The sequence below is a fragment of the Micromesistius poutassou genome, assembly GCF_964030765.1.
Source record: "Micromesistius poutassou genome assembly, chromosome: 12".
In the NCBI taxonomy this organism is placed as follows: domain Eukaryota; kingdom Metazoa; phylum Chordata; class Actinopteri; order Gadiformes; family Gadidae; genus Micromesistius; species Micromesistius poutassou.
Genome location: NC_140282.1, coordinates 17,946,158 through 17,968,435, shown reverse-complemented (window position 1 = coordinate 17,968,435; position 22,278 = coordinate 17,946,158). Strand labels below are relative to the sequence as shown.

General features: G+C 43.0%; 1 protein-coding gene across 1 annotated transcript; it reads left to right on the top strand.

Annotated features, from left to right (window-relative positions):
* Positions 1-799: 799 nt before the first annotated feature.
* Positions 800-21,680, top strand: LOC311356237 (nuclear factor of activated T-cells 5-like; the record flags this gene model as incomplete). Its single annotated transcript, XM_084476006.1, has 14 exons — positions 800-872; positions 7,398-7,499; positions 11,665-12,355; positions 12,946-13,135; positions 13,561-13,751; positions 14,725-14,897; positions 16,412-16,546; positions 16,705-16,757; positions 17,277-17,409; positions 17,502-17,576; positions 17,681-17,778; positions 18,336-20,214; positions 20,393-20,641; positions 20,765-21,680. The coding sequence occupies 13 exons, from the start codon at positions 800-802 to the stop codon at positions 20,632-20,634; spliced, it is 4,035 nt and encodes a 1,344-aa protein (XP_084332132.1). The 3' UTR covers positions 20,635-20,641; positions 20,765-21,680.
* Between the last annotated feature and the right edge of the window lie 598 nt (positions 21,681-22,278).

Below are 22,278 nucleotides of genomic sequence, written 5' to 3'. Positions count from 1 at the left end.
ACAACTGAAATGAAATTGCTTCTTTTCTTAATTGTAGGCTACTTAATAATGCTAATTATTGTTCAATACTAGGGCTCCTACTGCTCTGGGCACAATTCCCTGTTTTTTGTTATATATTATGAACTTGTATTGGGTGTAAAAGTATATACCTCTTAAAGGCTATCACTATTTCTTCTACCCCCAAGTCGCATATTGGGTGTCTATCTACACAACATTGCCTCATATTTCAGCCTTTTTGTTACTTTAAAAGTGACGCAAGCATACCCTGTCACAATAATGACACGATCACAATAAAAACTTGACATGTTTTATCTCCTACTAATGTAGCCTACAATTTAACATTAACTATTTGTCCTTATTATACCCCTACAAGGCAGATACGGTGCGTCTTTCTTTGTATCAACTACTTTACTACTTATCTTTATTCTGCTAACTTAAAATCATTGAAAATCAATCAATCATTGAAAATATTTTATGGTTTAAATTGTCATTTGTTTATTACGTAAAAAGTTAATAAAAGCATGCGCACAATTCGGACTTGAGTCCACGTCATCGTGGGGGCGTCACCCTCAGCACGAGTCGCTCGGACAGATCATAAACATTCACAATGAACTCGACCAACGGCCGAGGATGACAGCCAGGGGCCAGCCAACTTCAACCTAGATGATTTCTAACACATGACTTATGTGAAGTTTGTAACAAACTTTTTTTTTTTACATGTCAACGAAGAAACGGTTCTCACGGAAAACGTCACGCTTCGTAAGAGCGTATCCGATTTCTCCACTCCAGAGACATTGCGATGCCCTCTGACTTTATATCACTTTTCAGCGGAGACCTCGACCTGAATTCTCCCAGATCGTTGTATTCTAAAGGTAACACACTTGCTTGTATTCTACGATTGTTTTCCTTATGGTTCTGTCATTTAGTTACTTGGTATCTAATCGTTCATGTGATTTATTCGTATAGCCTCGTATCCGTTTACGTTCAGCGAAGTTTCCAATGTTCATAAAATTGATCCGTTTTAATGGCAAGTTTTATGGCACACTTAGTCCTTAATCCTCGAATTTGTCCAGTTATTTTGTCATCGGTTTACAGTGAAATGATTAGTGTTGGGAGATTATGCATACAGTAACATTATTTACCTACATCACCATTTAATTGACCCCCTCAAGTTTACCCTCAAGTTGAAAGGGAATAGCCTACTGTCGAGAAATAGACAAATATGTGACGTGCCCAAAAAAGTCATTCCGGCATCCGGTTATGAGCAGCCCCACTAACGGGAATTTAGGAATTGTATCAAAAAATCTCATTCAATGACGCATTGACAAATTTAAGAAGAAAAAAAAGCTACGAGAATAGATATTATTGGTCTATGGATGTATGCTGATTGACAATCATAAATTTGGCACGCATCCCAGCAAATGTATACAATAATCATTGGGTAATCATTAGGTATTCATAGAGTATCTGTGGTTACCTGTTATTCTAGTTTATATTACTAATTATAACTTAAAGGGATGATGTTGTGCACAACATCATATAGGAAAAACTGGATGATTTGATTGTTTTCCTCAATACGTACTGGTAAGATAAGTATTAATTAACATCTCAAGCTGGATGTGAGCATTGGCAAATATGTAGTTTATCTTAGAGCACTGCTTCTAGTGAATTCTGTAAATGTGTTTGACTTTGGATAGTATTGAATGTGAACACAGGTTTATCTTTTGAATATTAGGTTGGGAATATGGAGCATTCACATGGCTAACCTACTTACTCTCTTGAGAGTGCTTTTATCATTAGTACTATTTTAAGATATATATGTTGATCTATATCACAATCTGATGGTTCCTTGTGGCATGAGAACATTTTGCTGGTGATAGGAGCTTTCTAGGGTTAGCAAAACCTTTAAAAACAAAACAAAGAGTGCAGTAGTCATAGGTGTCATTTTGTTCAGTACATTGATACAGTTATTGACTATACTGTATACCCTTTGGGTAAAAAAACAGAACTATGAAATTTCATCTTGAAAATCATACCAGGAGTAAATAAAGGAAAAGGCATCATTTGAAGGAAGTATTGCCATTGGGCCTGTATTGTATTTCAAAACACTAGGCTGACTTTTGTTAAAGAAATCATTCTGTAAATTAAATAACACACGTTTAAACAAGGTGAGGGATCTGATGGCAATTTCTTTCATAAATATTGAGTTAGAAGAATGCCATTTTGTGTTGAATAGAGTGTCAGGTTATCTGAAGACAGGTCTTAGTTTAATTTTGCCATCTAGAATGAAATGGCTCTTCTTTGGACTTCAAGGCCTGACTAAACTAACCTTAACCCTAGCCCCCCCCCCCCCCCCCCCTCTTATATTGACACCAAAGCCTTGCCAATCATTAACCATGTGGCCACTCTGTGTGTTAACCTGGGCTTACATAGCACTCCATTAATATTGACTTTGCTATGTTAAACAAACAAAGAGACCTTTGCTTAAAAATAGTCAATTGCCCTAAAAGCTTGTAGATTTCAGATGATGAAAGACTTAAAACCGCACACACATGGCCTTTTCTTCTAGGCAGCACTAATCCTATCGTTTTGGTTTCATTGTTTAAAAACAAAAACAACTTAAAAACAGGAATTTGTTAATGATACCAGCTGCCAAAAGGAAATCCTTTTTACGTGTGTTTTTAATTTAGAGAGATTCTAGCTAAGATAACTGTTTGAATCTCAAACAACCACACGCATGATAGCCTTTGTTTGCTTTATGCATGTGAAGAGTTGTGTATGGGTTGAAACCATTTAAGTTATCAATAGGTAAGATTTTAGCCTTTTTTTGAGATGTGGTATTTTTTTATAATAATGGCATATTGCATGACTAGTATGAATAATATTTTGTAGATATTTTTGGCCAATACAACAATTATCTTACAAGCCAAGTTCACATTTTGTTATTATTTTGTTTAGCTGTAATTATTAAGTAGTGAAATTCAAAAAGTAAGCGTTTTGCTTGCGTAGTAAGAAATTCCTGTTTTGGGTTGAAATTCCCTCTGTGAAGCACAGAGAAACATGTTGAGATACAGGTAAACACAACCAGTATTTTGGGTTGTGGTTCACTTCAACCAAAAAAGGAACGTAAAAAAAGGCCTGGTATAACGATTCCTGATTTCACTATTATTTTCAATCACACTTCCTCTAGTCACATCTAATATTGAATATCTGATGTTTTCTTTGCTTTACTTATGTTTTTCACCAATGTAAAACATTGATTCAAAAGTCCATTGGTATCATAAGCACATCCTTTAGAAAAACAAGTCATAGAGCCTAATTGTTAACCTAAACCTCAGTAAATACTTAAGACTAGACCTAATCTGTCTCAAATATTTATGCATAGGTCAAGAATTATAATACATGTTATGCAAGTTGAAAGAGTTAACTAATTTCCTTTCCTAATTATACCTCGTTAGCACATATGTCAATAACTATTATAATGATAGCGACCGGACAGCATGTCTCTCTCTTCTTATTGGCTAGTCCTGGATGTGTGATACCCTGAAACACCCAATACACTCAGAGCGTGTCAGTAAGGCTTTCATTATTGAGGTATTTCAATTGGCTTGTGAGAAGAAGCGTTTCGACTTTCAGGATAACTTACAGCTAATGCTATAAACACTGTTGGTTCCATTTCAAGTGTTACTTATTTCAATTTAATCTTGTTTCCAGTGAGCTGATCTTTTCACCACTATCTCTTGCTGCAAAGGGATTCTTTTTACAGAGTCACATCCTTCATACCCTGAATATTGTATGTGGTACAATGGAAATTCTGTCACCATTCTATCATTAACAGCTGTTTCTGTTTATTTCTTCTTTAAATGTTTTCTCTGACGCAACCGTCATTAACCCTGTCCTTTCTGTCCCTGCATCCTGTTTCTAGATGTTTATCATAAGCTGGTTATTCAATCTGATCACTATAATATGACATAGATGAGTATGAAGTCGAGTTTAATGAGCCAAGCATTTACACACTACATTGGTTATGATAGTAGTGTCTGTGATGTTTCCTCAGACTTACCAGGCGTTACCCCATACTCTATTCCTGCAAACTTGCGAGAACGTTCTGCATTGGTACACAGAGAGGGCACTACTGTATGTGAAACATTCTTCCCACTGTAGTAGTAAGAATAGTTAATAGTAATTAAGTATATGGTGTTCCCTCAAAAATATACACATTTTGCATACAGGAAATGTTATCCAATATATGATGTGAGCCAGTTCAGAGAGATAAGTAATTAATAATTAAGATATATTACATAAGTGAATCTGTGAATTAGTGAAAGAATGATGTAAGCAAAACCGACACCAGATCTATGTACACTGTGTGACTTCATTTGCACAGGAATCTCAGGAGCTGAATCATTGGTTAATTTTACTTATCAATTTGGAACTAAACCGTTGTGGTTGGAGAAATCCAATGTTATTGTGACTACTACTAACCTGTTCCTCAGAAACACAGAGGGATGCAACTCCTATACCCCGTCATATATCTCGGGCCGAAGCCATTTCTTAATAGCACGCATCTCTGGAGCTGAGAACACTCTATATTTGTTTCTTCCTTTCCATTGAATCAAGCATCAAGTGTTTACTTGACCGTGCCACTGGACAATTAAAGTCTTGTTTTTTTTCTTTCATTCGGTAAATATGCTATATGGGTGCACGGTGAGATGAGGCTTGCGATATTTTGACACTGTTGGCATTCAAGCCAACTGAGTGCACCGAAGAGAACTGTGACTAGCTTCTTGTGCTCACTTGATTTGGTCCAAAAACTGAGTTAAGAGTTGGCTCTCGAATTGGCATCCCCCTTATTCTTCAAAAAGGAGCTAAATGGCATGGCACTTCTTTAGATTCAAATTATATTTTAATGTACAGAACGGCCAACCAGAAACCAAACATGTTTGTATAATTACAATTCAACCTAATCATCAGCAAATAAAGATCTTAGTTATGTTCTGCATCACTTCCTCCACCTCTTTCAACAGAAAAACAACAGAATAACTACTATAACCACTTAGATGAGGCTAATATTACGTGATCAACACTTTGTAAGTTGCAAAATACCTTGCAAAAGATTTGCCGGGGGTTTTGGGATGTTTTGCTAGGCATGCACACACACATACACACACACACACACACACACACACACACACACACACACACACACACACACACACACACACACACACATAAACTCACACACAAACACACACACACTCCAATGAGGGGAGCAGATTCTCCTGGAGTGGTCCCGTGATTGGCGTTGCCATGGGGTCAGTGGCAGCTCCGGCGTACGCCTGGCTGTTAACATATCAGGGTTGTTGCAGAGGGTGTGCTGCCCTTTTTAAACACACTTCTAGCCTGCCACAAGTTTCCTTTTTCATGTGCTCGACCAAGTGCCGACGGTTCACTCTCTCAACCCCCCGCTCACCTTTTTACACAATTTATGCTTGACTGGCTACTCTTCAATACCTGTTGACCGTATAGTAGTATGGGCCCGGAGAGAAAATTTCCTCGTAATAAACAAAGCGAGGAAGACAAAGAGGAGGTGGGAGACAGAAGGGAAGTTACCAGTCACCCTGGCCCACAAAATAATAAATGCCACGCCCCAGGTGCCAGGGCTAGTAAGAGCAAGCAGCAGGAATGTGAGAGAAATGAATGGGAGCGTAAGTCCTGCCTTTCACTTGGTGAATGTTTTCTTTTTCACCTTTAGTCCCCCTGCTTACTGTATAAACGTATTCAAAGGCATGGTTTAGGGTATAAAGAGGCTCTTAACATATCTTGGATTTTTCAACAGAGTTTACATTATTCTTTGTTTGTTGTTTTAGCCCGCTCGTTATGTTTCGAATAAGAATGCCCCAGAAAACAACATTTTTTGATTTCCAGACATCTTTCAGTGTGTAAGTAAAACACTTTGTTTTTTTTTCAATTCCGTGCGAGTGGAACAAATACAGCCCATGCATTAGAATACAACTTTATTTTTCTTGAATACATTCTGGGGACTGTGGAAACACTCTAAACAGGCCTACCAGTGATCCGAATGCTGCTCTAAGAGCTAAGTACATATTTTCTGCCGGTGCGGTGGGACTGCTGTTTACTGGAAGAACTTTTCAACCACTGCACATGTTCTTGCATGTGCAGTCAGTCAATAAGGCCTCCCAATAAGAGCACTGTTAAACGTGTAGATGAAGGGGGGGAAGGTGTATTAGTGAGTATGGGTATTAGCTTTTTGTATGGGATGTGTGTGCCTGAGTTTGTCAGTGACTATTGGAAGATTGTCCGCAGATCTTAGCAAACAACCAGCAAACTAACACTGGGATCATAGTGTGTGTATCTGTGTGAGTGAGTGAGTGAGTGAGAGAGTTTGTGTGTGTGTGTGTGTGTGTGTGTGTCTATGTGTGAGTGAGAGTGTGACAGTGCGTGACAATTCATGTTTGTATGTGTGTGCGAGATAGATAGATAGATAGACAGTGCGTGTGCGTGTGTATGTGCGTGTGTGGGGTGCATGAATGCAAGTTAACCCAATTCGGACTGAAGCACCTCTGCTGGGAACCAGTGTTCCTGCTCTGCCCAACTCTGGGCGGCTGTGGGGCTTTAGGACTTAAGAGGCTGCTGGTTTCAGTGTGTCCCAGGTTTGTATATTGTACGCAGTGAGTGGAAACAATGGTGACCGGGGGGTGTGAGTATCTGATACGCACACCACCCCTGGGACTCAGCTGCAAGTAATTAAAGCTGGCAGTTGGTAGAGGATAGTTGGAGGACTGTCATGGCTGCTGTAAAGTTATAGAATTGTTTTTATAATTCAGAGCATGAATCGCATGAAGTGGAAAAAGCATGAAGTGGAATTTACTCCACTGTATGAGCATGCTTGTTTTATGCAGAGTTCAAGACGTTTGTTGGCCATTAGGCTTTGCTTCTTTTTCTGCTTTAAGGTTTCTGATACTACTGCAAATATGTGTATCTATCCACCAGAGATCATAGTACGTCTACTGTGTAAAAGTTTACTTTCCTCTTGCAACACATATTCAAGGGGATATAGATAGAGAATTAATGAGCAAGATATCTTTTTAGATCAATCTAGTTCAAGGCTCAAAAGGGGAGCCTACAAAAAACTGGCAAATCTAGCATCAAAATTCCCCCAATGGAAAATAAGAGTTTCTATTATATTCTGCCTCTGTTGTATTAATAGGTAGGCATTTCGTATGTCGGTGCTAGAAACCTGTACCATTCCGATACATACAACGTAAATACAGGCGACTGTCTGTTGATGATGAATTTTGTATCTCCTCTTTCTGCCGCTGACAACCCACAACATGTTCTCTTCACAGAATCAGTTTATGATCTGCTTCCAACAGAGCTTCAGTTGCCCTTCTCCAAGCAGCAGAGCGAAGCGGCCATGAGTCAGACAAGTGGTGGAGACGCCGGGCCAGCGCCAGCTCCAGCGGCCCTTGGACCGGGTGAGCCCCCCCCCCACCCCCCCCCCCCCTTCCTATTGTCCTATCTCGAACCCCCAGGGACGGTTTTTCCACAGTCCAACGTGCCGGTGCGGCCCCGGACGACGTGGTCTTGAGCGTGGTCATGTGTTGTGCCCTTTTTGCACACAGTTGGAAAAACGACAAGCAAATCTAGAATAAAAGAGCACTACCCAAAGTGAATCTCTTTCAAGCTAAAAAAGAAACAGCCCAATAAATGGCTTGTTTGAAGTACATGTAAACAATTAGAATGGGGTCGGTGGTGGTTTAGTACAAGAGGCTTCACCTACAGGGCTTTCTCAAAGGGCTTTCGGGTTGGTTCACCTACTGTTTTCTTTGGCACACCAAAGCACTGAGCCTCCATGCTCTCACCTCAAGCTTGTTTGTTTACACTATAGTTCTGCTGGCAGGTCAGATAGACATCTAGAGGTATTGTTATTAACTGGCGTGTGGCTATTTGTGTTGGGTTCAAAGAAAAGAAAAAAAAAAAAATGTCAATCGTTCATTTTAGTTATTTTTTCATGTTAAGAAAGCAAAAACAAAAACAACCATCTGTGTGCATCGATGTAGATTTAAATCATTGTCCTCACTAGCACTACCAATGGTGTGTATTATAACTAAAATAGGATCCTGTTAGAATTAAGTCACTTAGGTGGCGTTGGCCAATATAAAGCCGATGGGGCAATGGGAATTTCTCTGAAACTTCCATTGGGGAAACCTTAAACCAATATGTGTGGCCCCAAATCAAGTGGGGATCTCTCGTGCCTTACTGCCTCCATGCCATGCAGAGCCCAACAGCCTGTTGGGCTCATACTGGAAACAGATGAGTTTTGGATTCCTTATCCAATCTAGATTTAGAACCGGTTATAGAAGCGCACTATTTCTCTCACTTGAACAGGGCCTGACTGTATCACAGAGTCACATAGTTATAGTTCAGGAGTTAAGTTGCATTGGCAATGCTGGCAAAGTATTGTGCAATGTTGGATGATTCACAGGTTTGCAATTTCTCCAAAAATCCCCTAATTGCCATACTTTACTTAAATGTGCAGTGTGTAGGATTTACTTGCATCTAGAAGTGAGGTTGCTCATTAAAAAAAGGGGGATGGTAATTCAAGGGGCCAACCCTTAATTCATATTTTGGATCAAACCCCCTTATCTTCACTAGTGTACACTACTAACTGTGCCCTGGTACATAACAGCTTCAGACCCATAATTGTTGTTATTAGTGACACCTGTGTTTGACCTACGATTAAAGGGGTTATCGAGGAACAAGGACACGTATTGTAACTAACAAAAATTGGTTCAATGGGCCCTGGCCAATAATGTTAATTATAATTTTTGGTTTAATCATAAATCCGAGAGCAATGGTCAATGTAGAAAATGTCAGATTTTGCCTATATAATATGCAACCAGATTACTTGTTGTAAATTATTTTACAGCACATAAAAAGTGAGCACTGAATCCACCATGTGTGTTACAGTGAATGTGACAGTTTGTTAGAAAAAGAAAAAGAAAAAATTGAGATCTGTATTGAGATCAGTTCACTGGGACTTCTACCACCGGACCACTATACACGACTAGCTACTCATCCTCATGGATATTCAGAGTAATTCTTTCAACAAAATGAATGCAAGAAAAGTTTAATTCAACAGTCAAGTCCTACAAGCAACTCCCTTATTTACAACCTGTAAGTTTCAGCAACTGGTTCCTGTTAGCTGTTATTTAAACAATATCACACGAGAGGGAGGGCTGTCTAAGATAATCGCAATCCCTCTAGTATGATATTGTATTTATACAACAGTTCTACAAGTGCCATGTATTAGTTAACATGAATGCACAACAACTGATTATCATTTGTTTGTCTATTTTATCTTTTATTCGGCTCTGCCAACACAAATAGTTCTGCAACTGGACTGGACTGTTGCCAAGAAACACATGAACATTTTCCTGCACAATAGTTTTCTACTTTGTGATGGTCTGTATGTTACTGCAGGTACATTTATCTGTATGTATCCATTTATTGTGCAACCATGGAAATCGGAGTCCTTTGACAGTTGCTTTGGAGGCATGTGCAATTCCGATGATTTCACAGCTTCCGATCATAAATGTAATTAGCTGATATTAGAAACACCTGTTTATCGGAATGCTTGCATGTGTACTTAAAAGTCCCTATGCTGTTACTCTCCATATCAGCACTCATGATATGCCTCGTGTCGAATCAAATTACTTTGATTCGACACTTACTTACTTACAACTGTTGTTTAATACAACGTTTGTACTAACAGTTCGTTTCGGCACTCATGGTATGCCTTGCATTGAATCAAATTACTTTGATTGGACACTTACTTACTTACAACTGTTGTTTAATACAACGTTTGTACTAGCAGTTCATTTCGGCCAAGTTATTTGATCCAGCATGCACTAGGCTACACTAGTGCTCGATTTCCTATTTATGCTACCAACCGTGCTATTAATTGACCATTGTTAGGTTTCTACCACAACCATTAGGATCTATAATATTGCAATGGAATATGTTGGAATATATTAAATATAATATGGTCTTAGAAGCAGCTTTGACATCAATGTTTTCTCTTGATATGGAACAATAAATTCTTAGCAAGTGCAGTAAAAAAAAGCAGAAGAGAGCATAGAGAAGATTATGAATCTAAACAACCAAAAAGATGTCCCCTCCCTCTCTGCTTCCTACCTTCCCACAATTTACCACCATTGAGGAAACAAAAATCACACCTATGTTTGAAAGTCAAGATGTTTACCCCCAGCCAATCAGGGAAGAGATGTCAGAGAGGTCAGAAATGAGCCGGGAGCTGTCTGAGATCTAAATTGGCTCAAACCGTGACATTTGCACAGCACATTTCACCTCAGAGTAGCAGAGGGTTACTTCAAATCTAACTCAGATAATAGCTCTTAAATTATACCTACAGCAGGAACTTCAAGTCTTCAAAGTCAAACAAATGAACATTATGTATTTGGAGCAGTTGTATATCCATGCAATGCAAAATAAGGTTTTACTGAAATACAATACATTTGAAAGTTTACATATTCACAGGTACATTCGATTGGATTGTTGACTTAAATATAACTTGTATTTCTTTCCTCAAACTTTTTTAATGCCCTTTTTCATTGTGCTATTCCACTTCTTGGTTAATTTGCATGTGACCAAAGACACCTCTGGCTATTTCATCATGTAATCACTCATTTAGTCTGCAGCTTGCTGTGTAACCTGGCCTGCATAAATTCAGCTACGTCAGGATACGCAGTCATCAGCAGTCTTAACATTCCAGTGCCTGATACTAAACCCTAGACCTGTCACTAGACCTGTCACTGCCACTTGACAACTTAACGACAACTAACAGGATCGTTTATAAAATAATGTGTCGGCATGCTAAAAGAAACACAACACATACAAAATAAAAATGAAATACTTCATGTTCAGCTTTTATTGTTCATTCGCTGTCTCATTTTTATTCCAGGTAGTTCCCTCTGAAGCAGGGAGTGTCTGCATATAAAATGGTCTGCAGTTCTCTGCTTCATAGGTCAGAAGCTTGTTTATTTTGTCTCCGTGGCTACGTTCAGTCCCGACAAAACCTGTATAGCAAAAATGATCCAATTGGCATGCATCATCTTACACACATACACATAACGCTGAGCTTTCTTGGATAACATTGTCTTACTTATAGGCAATTCTGTAATCAGTAGATCAAATCAACCAAAGGCAAAATCAAAAGATGAATCCTGACATGATTTGGCTTTTCATCGTTTTTTTGCATTGTAATTCCTTTATCTACTATCACTCACTCCCAGGTGTAAAATTCCTACTGTCTAATTTTATTTTGGACATTTATAACAACCCTTTCCTGGCTTCACGATGCGTCATGCAAGCAACACATGCATACACACACACACACACACACACACACACACACACACACACACACACACACACACACACATGCACACGATGCAGTAAAACAAAACCAAAAAAAAAGAATTGGGTAACCAAAAGAAATTTAGAAAAAAAAAAAGAAAAAAAAAGTAAGCAATCATTGACAAATTTTGCTGCTTTAACTGGGACTGCTAGCCGATGCTGACGGAGAGGCCCTTATTAACACTGCCACTGTTTGCTCTGTAGATGCTTCCGCCGTCTCCTCCGCTATGAGGGTGGGAGGGGGCCCACTCTGCAGTGCTTTTCCTGACACTTCCAGCTCCACCATGCACTTCACCGGCGCCCTGGCCCCTGACCTGGCCCCTGCGGGCCTCAACAGCGGCACCGCCGAGCCGGAGGACTCACGAGCGGGGCCCCCAGATGTCCTGGGTGCCGAGGCCGGGAACGGGAACAGCGGGACTGCTGGGAACTGCAGAGCTGGCTCTGAGCAATGTGGAGGAGGAGGAGGAGGAGGAGGAGGAGGAGGAGGAGGAGGAGGAGGGAGAGGCTGCTCCTCGCAGGAGCAGCAGCAGCAGCATCAGATGACCCCTTCCAAGCGCCGCACTGTGCTCATCATCCCCCCGCCGCCGGAGGACCTGTTTGACAACAGCTGCATGTCCTTCCAGAACGAGGCCACCACCCTCGACTCGGAGCAAAGCAACAGCATCTGGACGGAGGACTCTGTGTCGAACTTCAGCAACCTCAGTTCCAGCTCGTACAACGACAACACGGAGGTGCCCCGGAAGTCCCGGAAACGCACCCCTCGCCAGCGGCCCGGGCCCAAGAGCCTCTCCCTGGACAGTGGCAGCAAGGACGTGTTTGACGCAGACAGCGCCAAGGGCCCACACTTTGTCCTCTCACAGCTAGGCTCCGACAGCAAGCCCTGCCCCATAGGAAGGTATAGTCACCGTCATAATACAAAATACTACTAATGTCATATGGTTGTGTAATAGTGTAATACCCCGCTAGTAAGAGAAGTGGTTGGATCAGATGTCAGGGAGTGGCCAGATGTAACGGCACAGGATGTAGGCTTTGGTGAATCACGACGCAAAGCTCAAGTAAACCCATTCGGTTTATAGGAGGCTGATTTGAGTACTAGAGCAGTAGAGCGCACTCTGCTGTACGGACTGTTACAAGTCGGCATTAATGTCAGCAAATCATTAGAAAAAGCTCTGCCAAAGAATATATATTCAAGGGCCTGTCTTTGACTTGCCTTATGACATAATCACAATTTGATCCCAACAGCAGAATTGTGTCACCCGCTAAATAAAGACAAAGTGCATATTATGTGGCCATTCAGGGCCTAGTAATACACTGTTGCAAAACGTGTGACATAAGTTAAGGTATAAGGTATAAGCTGCATAATACCACATTGGCTAGTATCACTATATCCACTATTCCAACAGGGAAGATAAAGTTGTCTAATAGATTCCCTTACCCAAGTCGTACAACTGTGGATAACAGTTCTTGCCTCGGTGTCGCTCGCAGTGCTACAGATGGGCCGTCGACAACAATCCAGAAGGGCAGGGTTCTGTCGATGCAGTACCCATCAAAGAGGGAGGGGAAGGAGCTGAAGATCGTGGTTCAGCCCGAGACGCAACACAGGGCCCGCTACCTGACGGAGGGCAGCAGGGGGTCTGTCAAAGACCGCACGCAGCAAGGTTTCCCCACCGTGAAGGTAAGGTTAGCGCTCCTTCAACAAGCCCCTCTCTATCTATGTGATTGTTATGTTACGGCTTTTCTTTTTACTCATTGCTGTGTTAGCAAGTTATTTGTATCTATATGGATAAATAACTGTTACATTTTTTATTAAAAGTAAAACTTTCTCTGATTAAGATAATTGTTCTCCTGATTGTTTTTATTGTGAGAACTATATTATGAAATGATATAGCAATAACTGTAGCTACAACTTCAGATACTAGACGTTTCTAATGGGGAAACTAACATAGTCTAGGTTTCAATGTGCCCTTTGTTTATATATACAGTACATTCTCGTTGCGCAAAATTAAACTGAAATAAAATGAGACAACAGTTAAATGTCTCTGAAATGCATGTATGGCGCGTTACAGCTGACACGTGACTCTGTTTATTCTCTCGCACAAGCTGGAGGGCGTGAATGAGCCGGTGCTGCTGCAAGTATTTGTGGGTAACGACACCGGGCGGGTGAGACCCCACGGCTTCTACCAGGCCTGCAGGGTCACCGGACGCAACACCACGGCCTGCAAGGAGGTGGACATTGAGGGCACCACCGTCATCGAGGTTCCGCTCGACCCCAGCACCGGCATGACAATAGCGTACGTACCTTAACGCAATGTTAACATTACAACGTCTGCCTTTATGAGATTTGTCTGAACCAGGGGTCGGGAACCTATACCACTAAACACTAAAAGTAATTAGCCCACAACCCCAATGGGAACCTTGATGTATTGAGTCTGTGGACTCTTCCTTTTGTTTTGCATGACTGTGGCAACTGAAAAGGTTCCTGACCTCTTGTCTGAGAAACTGCAAACGACGAGCGTTCAACCACTACTACTGTTGCTTTGGGTTGTCACGCCTGCATTTATGGAATGCAGTTTGCTGATCGAAATGCTCGCTGCCGTTATGTCTTAAGTCCCCTGAACTTGATGTCAAGCTGATAGACCAAGTTAGAAATCGCGGATGCTTTGGTCTGAGATAACCGCGCCCCCCCCGCATATTTGAATACACCAGATGGTAATGTGGCATTGTGAAATAAATGTGGCTTTAAATAAATAAATAAATATGGCATTAAATAAATAAATAAATGTGTTATATACACAAACTAAACACTCACAACAAGACACACAGCACAACCGCCCCTCTATTGCGTCATTGCCTAGACACGGCCCTGAAGGCAACGTATTGCCAAACATGACGTGACGTGTTGTGGTGAATTATGTCTTCACCACAGCATTATGAAATGAAAGTCCCCTTCAAGTCCCCTGATGAATGTGGCATTATGAAATAAAAGTCCCCTGAAATAAATGAATGTGGCATTATGAAATAAAAGTCCTTTTTGCATAACCTCCTTTATGAAATAAAAACATATTTATTTATTTCAATATATTTAGATTTATTCGTATATCTATTGCCTCATTGATTTATTTCATAGGCCATATTTACAGATTTATTTATTTATTTCATTTTGACTCAAACGGTATTCCCAAATACGCGTTCCCAAACCAAATCCACTGCGTGAGCACCGCGCGCGTGTCCAGCTGACGGCGGTGGCGGTGCTTTCCCCTGCAGGGTGGACTGCGTGGGGATCCTGAAGCTCCGTAACGCTGACGTCGAGGCCCGCATCGGCGTCGCCGGCTCCAAGAAAAAGAGCACCCGGGCTCGGCTGGTGTTCCGGGTCAACATCCCGGGTCCGGATGGATCGCTGCTCACCTTGCAGACCCCCTCGTCGCCCATCCTTTGCAGTGAGTCACTCCTGTGTTTTAAATAGTTCAACACATCATGACTGATCTGTTGTTGGTCGTGTCAACTTGACCGGACGGCGTCGTTGCCGCAATGTCACCCACGGGGGTTAAAGCCGTTTAAAAGGGCACCAGAGATAGTTGAGCTGTAAACTAACTTGAATCAGTTAATAGTTTTAATGATTAACCGATTTGCCCTTTTGAAACATGCGGCTTAACTGCATATGTTTGACTTAGCCTCGGGTCGGGATGACATTGTCTTTTGATGTCAGAGACAATGTGAGAAGTTGGCCTTCAGCTCTCAAGGGTTTTTTTTTTAGCAGGAGGTAAAGGGTGTGGTCTCTTTAAAAAAAAAAAAAAACTAAACAGGAAAGACTGCAGTGGGCCAGAAGAGAGTTTCTTCTCTGTGTGTGGATATGGAAGTACTGTCTGTCGAATCAAAAGAAAGGAAAGAAAGAAATAAACAAAGTTGCATTGACGTCCATTGTTTTATAGACAGCCAACACACTTGAATTGAAGGAAATATCTTTCAACAAGATATACATATCTACCTGGGCATGTATAAATGTTTGTTTATGTGTGTGTGTGTGTGTTGTAAAGCAGACAACAGCGTCATGTAGGAAACCTATTAAATGTGAGAAAGCGGTCGGAGAAGGGGGGGCCGGGGGCTTGTTTCTAACAACAACATTTGAACGAGCGCCAAGAGAACATAGAAATCATACGCTTCTAAAGCGCTCACATAAAATGAGTTACCCTGTACTTCCAATCTTTCTCAGAAAACGACCGTAGAAGAAGGACAATACCGGTGTGGGTGATGAAACCACCATAGCTCCTGGCGCCACTGTAACATCTGTTACCAATATAATTCAAAAAGGACTTTGTTGTGCCGATTCTTCCAAAGAGCCTTCATCACGAGCGTGCTCTTGCCACCAACGTAAACAGAGGCATTTAGGCGCTTTTGTGTTTTGGAGTCAATGCATGTCGTATCAGGAAGTTTGTCAACGACAAATCCACTGAGTTTACACAACAATGTCCTCTTGCAAAGACCCATGTGCTACCGCTACGTTCATGCTAACCGCTCTTCAGCAGAATCCGCGCAACATTTGTCATTTTGACAAACGATATCGGGTAACGGATGTTTTAGTGGAGCCAGGAGACAGTTAGGAGGTCTGATCGCCCAGAGAGTATGGTCCTTGTTGTTCTTTGCACTGCCTTGTATTGACATGCATGTTACAAACACAATGCCTTGTTAAGCATTTCCCAGCTACATGGTACATGTAACCGTGTGGTAGGGTGACCAGACGTCCCGTCGGTTTCCGGGGACAGTCCCTGTTTTCAGTGACCTGTCCCCGGATTTGACTGTGACTGAAAGATCCGACCCCCCCCCCCCCATCAACAATCCCGTCCGCCCGCACCCCTCCCGTCCCCCCGTCTCAGAAATCTGGTTACTACAGTTCTTACTGTGTGGTCCTAGAAGAGCCATAGGTTAACCTCATGTCCTGGTGTCCTGTCTGCAGCCCAACCTGCAGGGCTGCCTGAGATCCTGAAGAAGTCACTCCACAGCTGTTCAGTGAGGGGAGGGGAGGAGGTCTTCATCATTGGCAAGAACTTTCTTAAGGACACCAAAGTCATTTTTCAAGAAAATACATCCGGTAAGAATCGGTTTTATTTTTTTCTCTCTCTCTCTTTCTCTCTCTCTCTCTCTCTTTCTCTCTCTCTCTTTCTCTCTCTCTTTATATATTTATATATGTGTGTAACATAATATATATATAATAATAAGAATATAACATTAACACTCTGTCCGTTTCAGATGAGAACTCCTGGAAGGAAGAGGCTGAAATTGACATGGAGCTTTTTCACCAGGTAAACAAGCCACGCAGTGTTTTAGGTCCCAGACAATTAATCTGACCCTGAGAATATTGGAAAGCAGTAGCCAATCCAGCATTGTAAACAAGCTTAGATGTAATCATCTTAAATGGCTACTGGTACCAGTGTTTCAGTGGTTTCATTGTGTTCTGACCTAATTATGCAACAGCCTTACAGAGGCTGAACTCTGTAAGGTTTCAGCAATCCATCTCAGTCTAAGCTAAATGGTCTGCGCTAAATGAGTGGTAGCACAATCATGAATAGTTGTGAAAAAAAATAATGTTTTGTTTTTGGAATTATACCAATATAAATTATAGATATATTTTGAATATATAATTTGATATATATTATATATTATTACCTAAAGTGAGTAATTTATTTTTGTTTTCTATATGAAGAGTATTTACAAATCTGTAATTAAATTGTAATTAGTTCTAGATGTTGCTTTTGCATTGACTATTTGTTGTTGTTTTTGTTTCTTCTGCATTGTTCTACACGCGATATGACTCCGGCCAGAATCACTTGATAGTGAAAGTTCCCCCATACCAGAACCAGGACGCGTCCTCCTCAGTCTGCGTGGGGATCTACGTGTTGACAAACGCCGGGCGATCCAACGACGTGCAGCCGTTCACCTTCACCCCAGACCCCGGTCGGTTGGGTTAACCCCTCCTCCTGTTGCAATCTTCTAAATCTCAACTTTAAGGAACTTTTTCTATCATTTATTTATTCATGTTCTTGCAGCCCAAAAGGATGTTTCTGTCAAAAACGAGCGCTCCTCTCCAGTGAAGCCTTGCCCCTATGAAGGAAAAGTTGAAGGTGATTAAATGCATCCAAATCAGTGTCTGTGTCAAATCTAAGTAAAACAATTGTATTGCTATTTTTTTATTCCATCCTAACTTACATGGTGTATTGCTTCGCAGCCTTAGATCCTGGGTCCTTGATGTTGCCCCATGTGAAGAGAGAAGACATCACACCAATGGATGTGTCGAGCAACCTCACTCATACCAGAGTGTTTAAGGTGGTGCACATGTTTGGGACTTAACGCAATCGCTACATGAAAACTGTTACCTTCAATTGGTTGTGTGCGATTTCATGGTGTGCAATGCTATACAATATGAAAAGAGAGCGTAATCATATGAACAGAACTGTTTTATATACATCTGTAACACGTATATAACATATTGAGCGACGTATCCATCCATCACTTGGATGGGTAGATACGGGTGGCAGTAGCTCGAGGTGTGTGTCGAGGTGTCGAGGTGTCCCTGAGCAAGGCAGCCAATACTGAACTGCTCCCGACGAGCTGGCTGCCCCCTTGCATGGTCGACTCCGCCGTCGGTGTGTGAATGTGTGCATGAAAGGCATGAATGTCAGGCGATATTGTAAAGTGCTTTGGATTAAAAGCGCCGTATAAATGCAGTCCATTTACCATTTACCATCACTCGACTGGGAACTCAAAATGACTTTTGAGTTCCCAGTCGAGTGATGGTAAATGGTAAATGGACTGCATTTATATGAGTCCCCAAACAACCGAAACAAGGCACTCCTAAACATCCCCGTCTTGTTGTTTTCCAGTCGCCCACCGACATGATGTGTCAGGCCCGGCAGAGCACAGACGTCCCGCCCTGCCGCCTCACCAACAAGGCGTTCCCCGGCGGCCTGCCTCAGGCGGCGGCCGACGGGGACAACGCCGTGCCGGCGGCGGCGGCGGCGGCGGCGGCGGCCGTCCTGCAGAGCCAAGACCTCTCCAACGCCGGCGGCTTCGCTGTGCCCGCAGACTCTCTGCTCCAGGCGCCGGGGGGCCCCCAGCCCTTCCGCATGGAGCCCAGAGAGAGCAGCATGCGGCAGGAGAGGCGCTGCCCCAGCCCCGGGCCGGTGGGCCGACTGCGGAGGGAACCGGGGTCCCAGCAACAGCACCGACTGCCCCTCTTGCCCCTGGAGGAGATCGAACAGGCAGTGAGGCAGCTTCAGGCCACGGGATTCTATAGGCTCCCGCTGCAGTCTGACAACTCAATGGCCGAACAGCAGCAATGTCAACAACACATTCAGCAGCAACAACAACAACAACAACAACAAATCCAGAAACAACATATTCACCAGCAGCAGCAGCAGATCCAAACACAACATATTCACCAGCAGCAGCAACAACAACTGCAGCAACTGTACCAGTCACAAATCCCCATGGAGTGCAACATGTTTCACGGCGCCTCAAGGGGGGACAACGCCGAACAGCAGGGCTCCCCGCAGGGGTCCGTCCCAAACCGCGGACCCGTCCCAAACCGTGGGTCCCTGTTCCAGCAGGCTCAGCAGCAGCAGCAGCAGCAGCAGGCAAGTGAGCAGCTCCTCCCTCTTCAAACCAGCTTCCTGCAGCAGACGCCGTCGCTCCCTTCGCCGCCGCTGTTCCACAGACAGGGCTCCATGGCCGAGGCCCGCGACCCGCCGGGCGCCGCGTTCCACGCTCAGAAGAGCTCTTGCGCTCAGGAGCAACTGCAGGCGACGCTCTTCCCGAATAACCGAATAACAGTGCTGACCGGGAGCAGTCTGGCTCCGGAGCAGCAGCAGCAGCAGCAGCAGCCTGCAGCCTCCTTCCTGCCCCAGACCTCCTTACCATCCCAGCCCCAGATGGCGTTCCTCAACGCGCTGCAGACCTCTGTCCCAGAGCCCCAGCCTGTGTTCCAGGCTCAGACCCAGCTCGCTCCCATTCAGCAGGGAACCCCTATGGAACAGCAGCAGCCCCAGCACACCCAGCCCCAGACGCAATCTCCCCAGCAGGCCTTCCAGAGCATACCCCCGCATCCGGCCGCGAGCGCCCTCTCCCCGGGCCAGCAGCAGCAGCAGCAGCAGCAGCAGCAGCAGCAGCAGCAGGCCGGTCTGCTGTTCCACACTAACCCCAACCTGTCCGGCCAGGACCAGCCCTCCGGCCTCCTGTTCAGCGGCCAGGGCCCCATGCCTCCCTTAAGCAGCAGCAGCCTCAACTCCACCCAGCAAGCCCAGAACCCCGCTCTGCTCTTCTCCCAGTCCAGCATGGTGCCGGTCGGCCAGCAGGACCGCTCGGAGCCGATGGCCCTGGGCAACCCCAGCCAGCAGCGGCAGCAGGTCCTGTTCCCCCAGCAGCAGCAGCAGCCCATGCAGCAGCCCATGCAGCTGGGTGTCAGCGCTGACGGCGGCGCCCAACAGCCGCCGGTCTCCCTCTTCATCCCGCAGTCCAACATGGCCTCCTTACAAGGGGGCATGGGGGCCGCTCAGGAGCGTCCCCCGTCCTCCGCCATCTTCTCCTCCCAGAACGGCGCCGCGGGCCTCCAGAGCGCCGGCGCGTCTCCTCCGGTGAAGCAGCCGGGCTCCCTGTTCCAGGCCGTCGCCGCGGCGGCGGTGGGCAGCGGGGCGCGGGGCCCGGGGCCCGGACACCCTCAGCAGGCGCCCCCCCCGGGCCTCTTCCTCTTCGGGATGGAGAACGGTAAAAGAGTGAGAATGAGAAAAAAAAAAACGCAATGGAAAAAGATCCCACTTTCATGATAGAAACGTGATAATGAGATGGTAATGAAATGAGAATGATGTGTGTGCGTGCGCGTGCGTGCGTGCGTGCGTGCTCCAATGAATCTTTGAATGAATTTTTTTTTTTTGGTCCCACACAGAGTGCAACCAGATGATGAACGCCCCCGGAACCTCCCTGTCAGATCACATCATAGCCATCAGCCAGTCTGGGCAGAACCAGAGGGAGACAGAAGCGCACATCCAGTCCCTTTTCATCCAGTCGTTGTCAGAGTCCAGGGCGATCCAGAGCACCATGGCCTCCTCACAGAACATGGAGAAAATGGAGGATCTGTTGATCAGCCTGCAGCAGGAGCCAGGGAACACCTTAACACGCTCCTATTAACACCCAGGTTAGTCCATACTGTCATATTATCTTTCTTCATTGCTCAAAGCATTGTGCTGTCACTTTGCAAGGTGTGTAATAATGTATGTACTGCTCACTAAGATGGTTCCCCCTTTTCTTTGTTTCTTAGGTTCTGTGAGGTAAAAGCTGTGAGACGTGAACTGAATGATGAGCATTTGTATTTGTCTGACCATTCTTTTTCGAAGGAGGATCCTCATAATCATACTTGTGAGCGGCAAGGGCGCCATAGGCTATGTGGGACACTAGACCCAGGTCTATTGCGAGGCTGGGCCTTTTTTTTCTCCAGTCTCCATTCTTCAGCTGCCATTCTTCAAATATCTAACATTCACAGTTCCTCCCTGCTGCAATCAGAACACAATACCTGTTAACACAGTCTAGCATCTACACATATCCAAAATACTTTTATTACCTATTAGAAGATTGTGTTTATACATGAATCTACATTTGCATTTGACGATTACAAAACTGAGGTGAAAATATGTAAACGTAGTAGAGTACATAGTATGTAGAGCTTTATCTGCATACTGTATTTTATTTACATTTTACTGCATTTATACTGCGTTCGAAAATGTAGGTTTTCAAAACATTTGTATTAATATGAAACAAAGCTATTATTTTTACCTAAACCTGCACTATGTAAGTTTTCCCATTAGCAGCCTCTAGTGGCTGAAGTTGAAGCTACAATTATAGCTTTATATTTTTCTGACGACCCGCTCATTCAGATTTAGCAAAATATGACCTGAATAGAGAAAGAATTACAGAGGAAAATTCCCGGGATGGATTCACTATTTTTGAGAAAATTTCTATTTCAGTAAATAGTTGCTGTAGAAACGTTAAATAGTGTATGATTAATAGGCCTACATAGATTTGAAGTACACTTTTTTACAGATCAGTTTTTTCTATTGAATTGCATTTCTCTCACTGTATAAGCATCTACTTCTTTGATGATCGTGTTCATAGTTATTAAAAAAATTCATTTCAGCATTTCATTTAAGCCAAAGTGCAGTCTTACAGCGAGAACTTCATTCCAACCCCAATATTTACAATATTATATGAATATTTTATTTATATCGCCTATATAATTATATATATATATATAGCCTATATAATTATATATTTAACTATTTTTTTTTATAAGAAAGCCTTTTTAGAAATGATCTAAATTAACATATCAGAGGTGACAATGTCATGTAACCTTAGTCAATATATAGCGAAAAGTTTAAACTAACTATATCTCTATAGATGTAAATGTATTTAAAAGGATACTGTACGTGTGGTTATTGTACGTTAATAGTGAAATATGAAAGTTTTATCACATTGTTAAATGTGTTTGTGTTGCATGATACTGCGTCAGGAACGCATAAAATTGGAATAGTATTCTATTAACTTGAGACTTTTTTTTAGCAATATAATACTGGATTTGTTTCTATAAATTAAATTAAGGTTGTTTGGTTAGATTTTTCCTTTTTAAAATGTTCTGGTCAAATATGTGCCCACCATAAACATTGTTTTTAAAATCTTGTGTTATACTTTATGATTCAGAATAGGCCTTGATAAGAAAAAGTTGACTGTACCTTTGTTTTGATTAAGGCCAGTTTTATGGCTTGCGTGTTTGTTTATTTG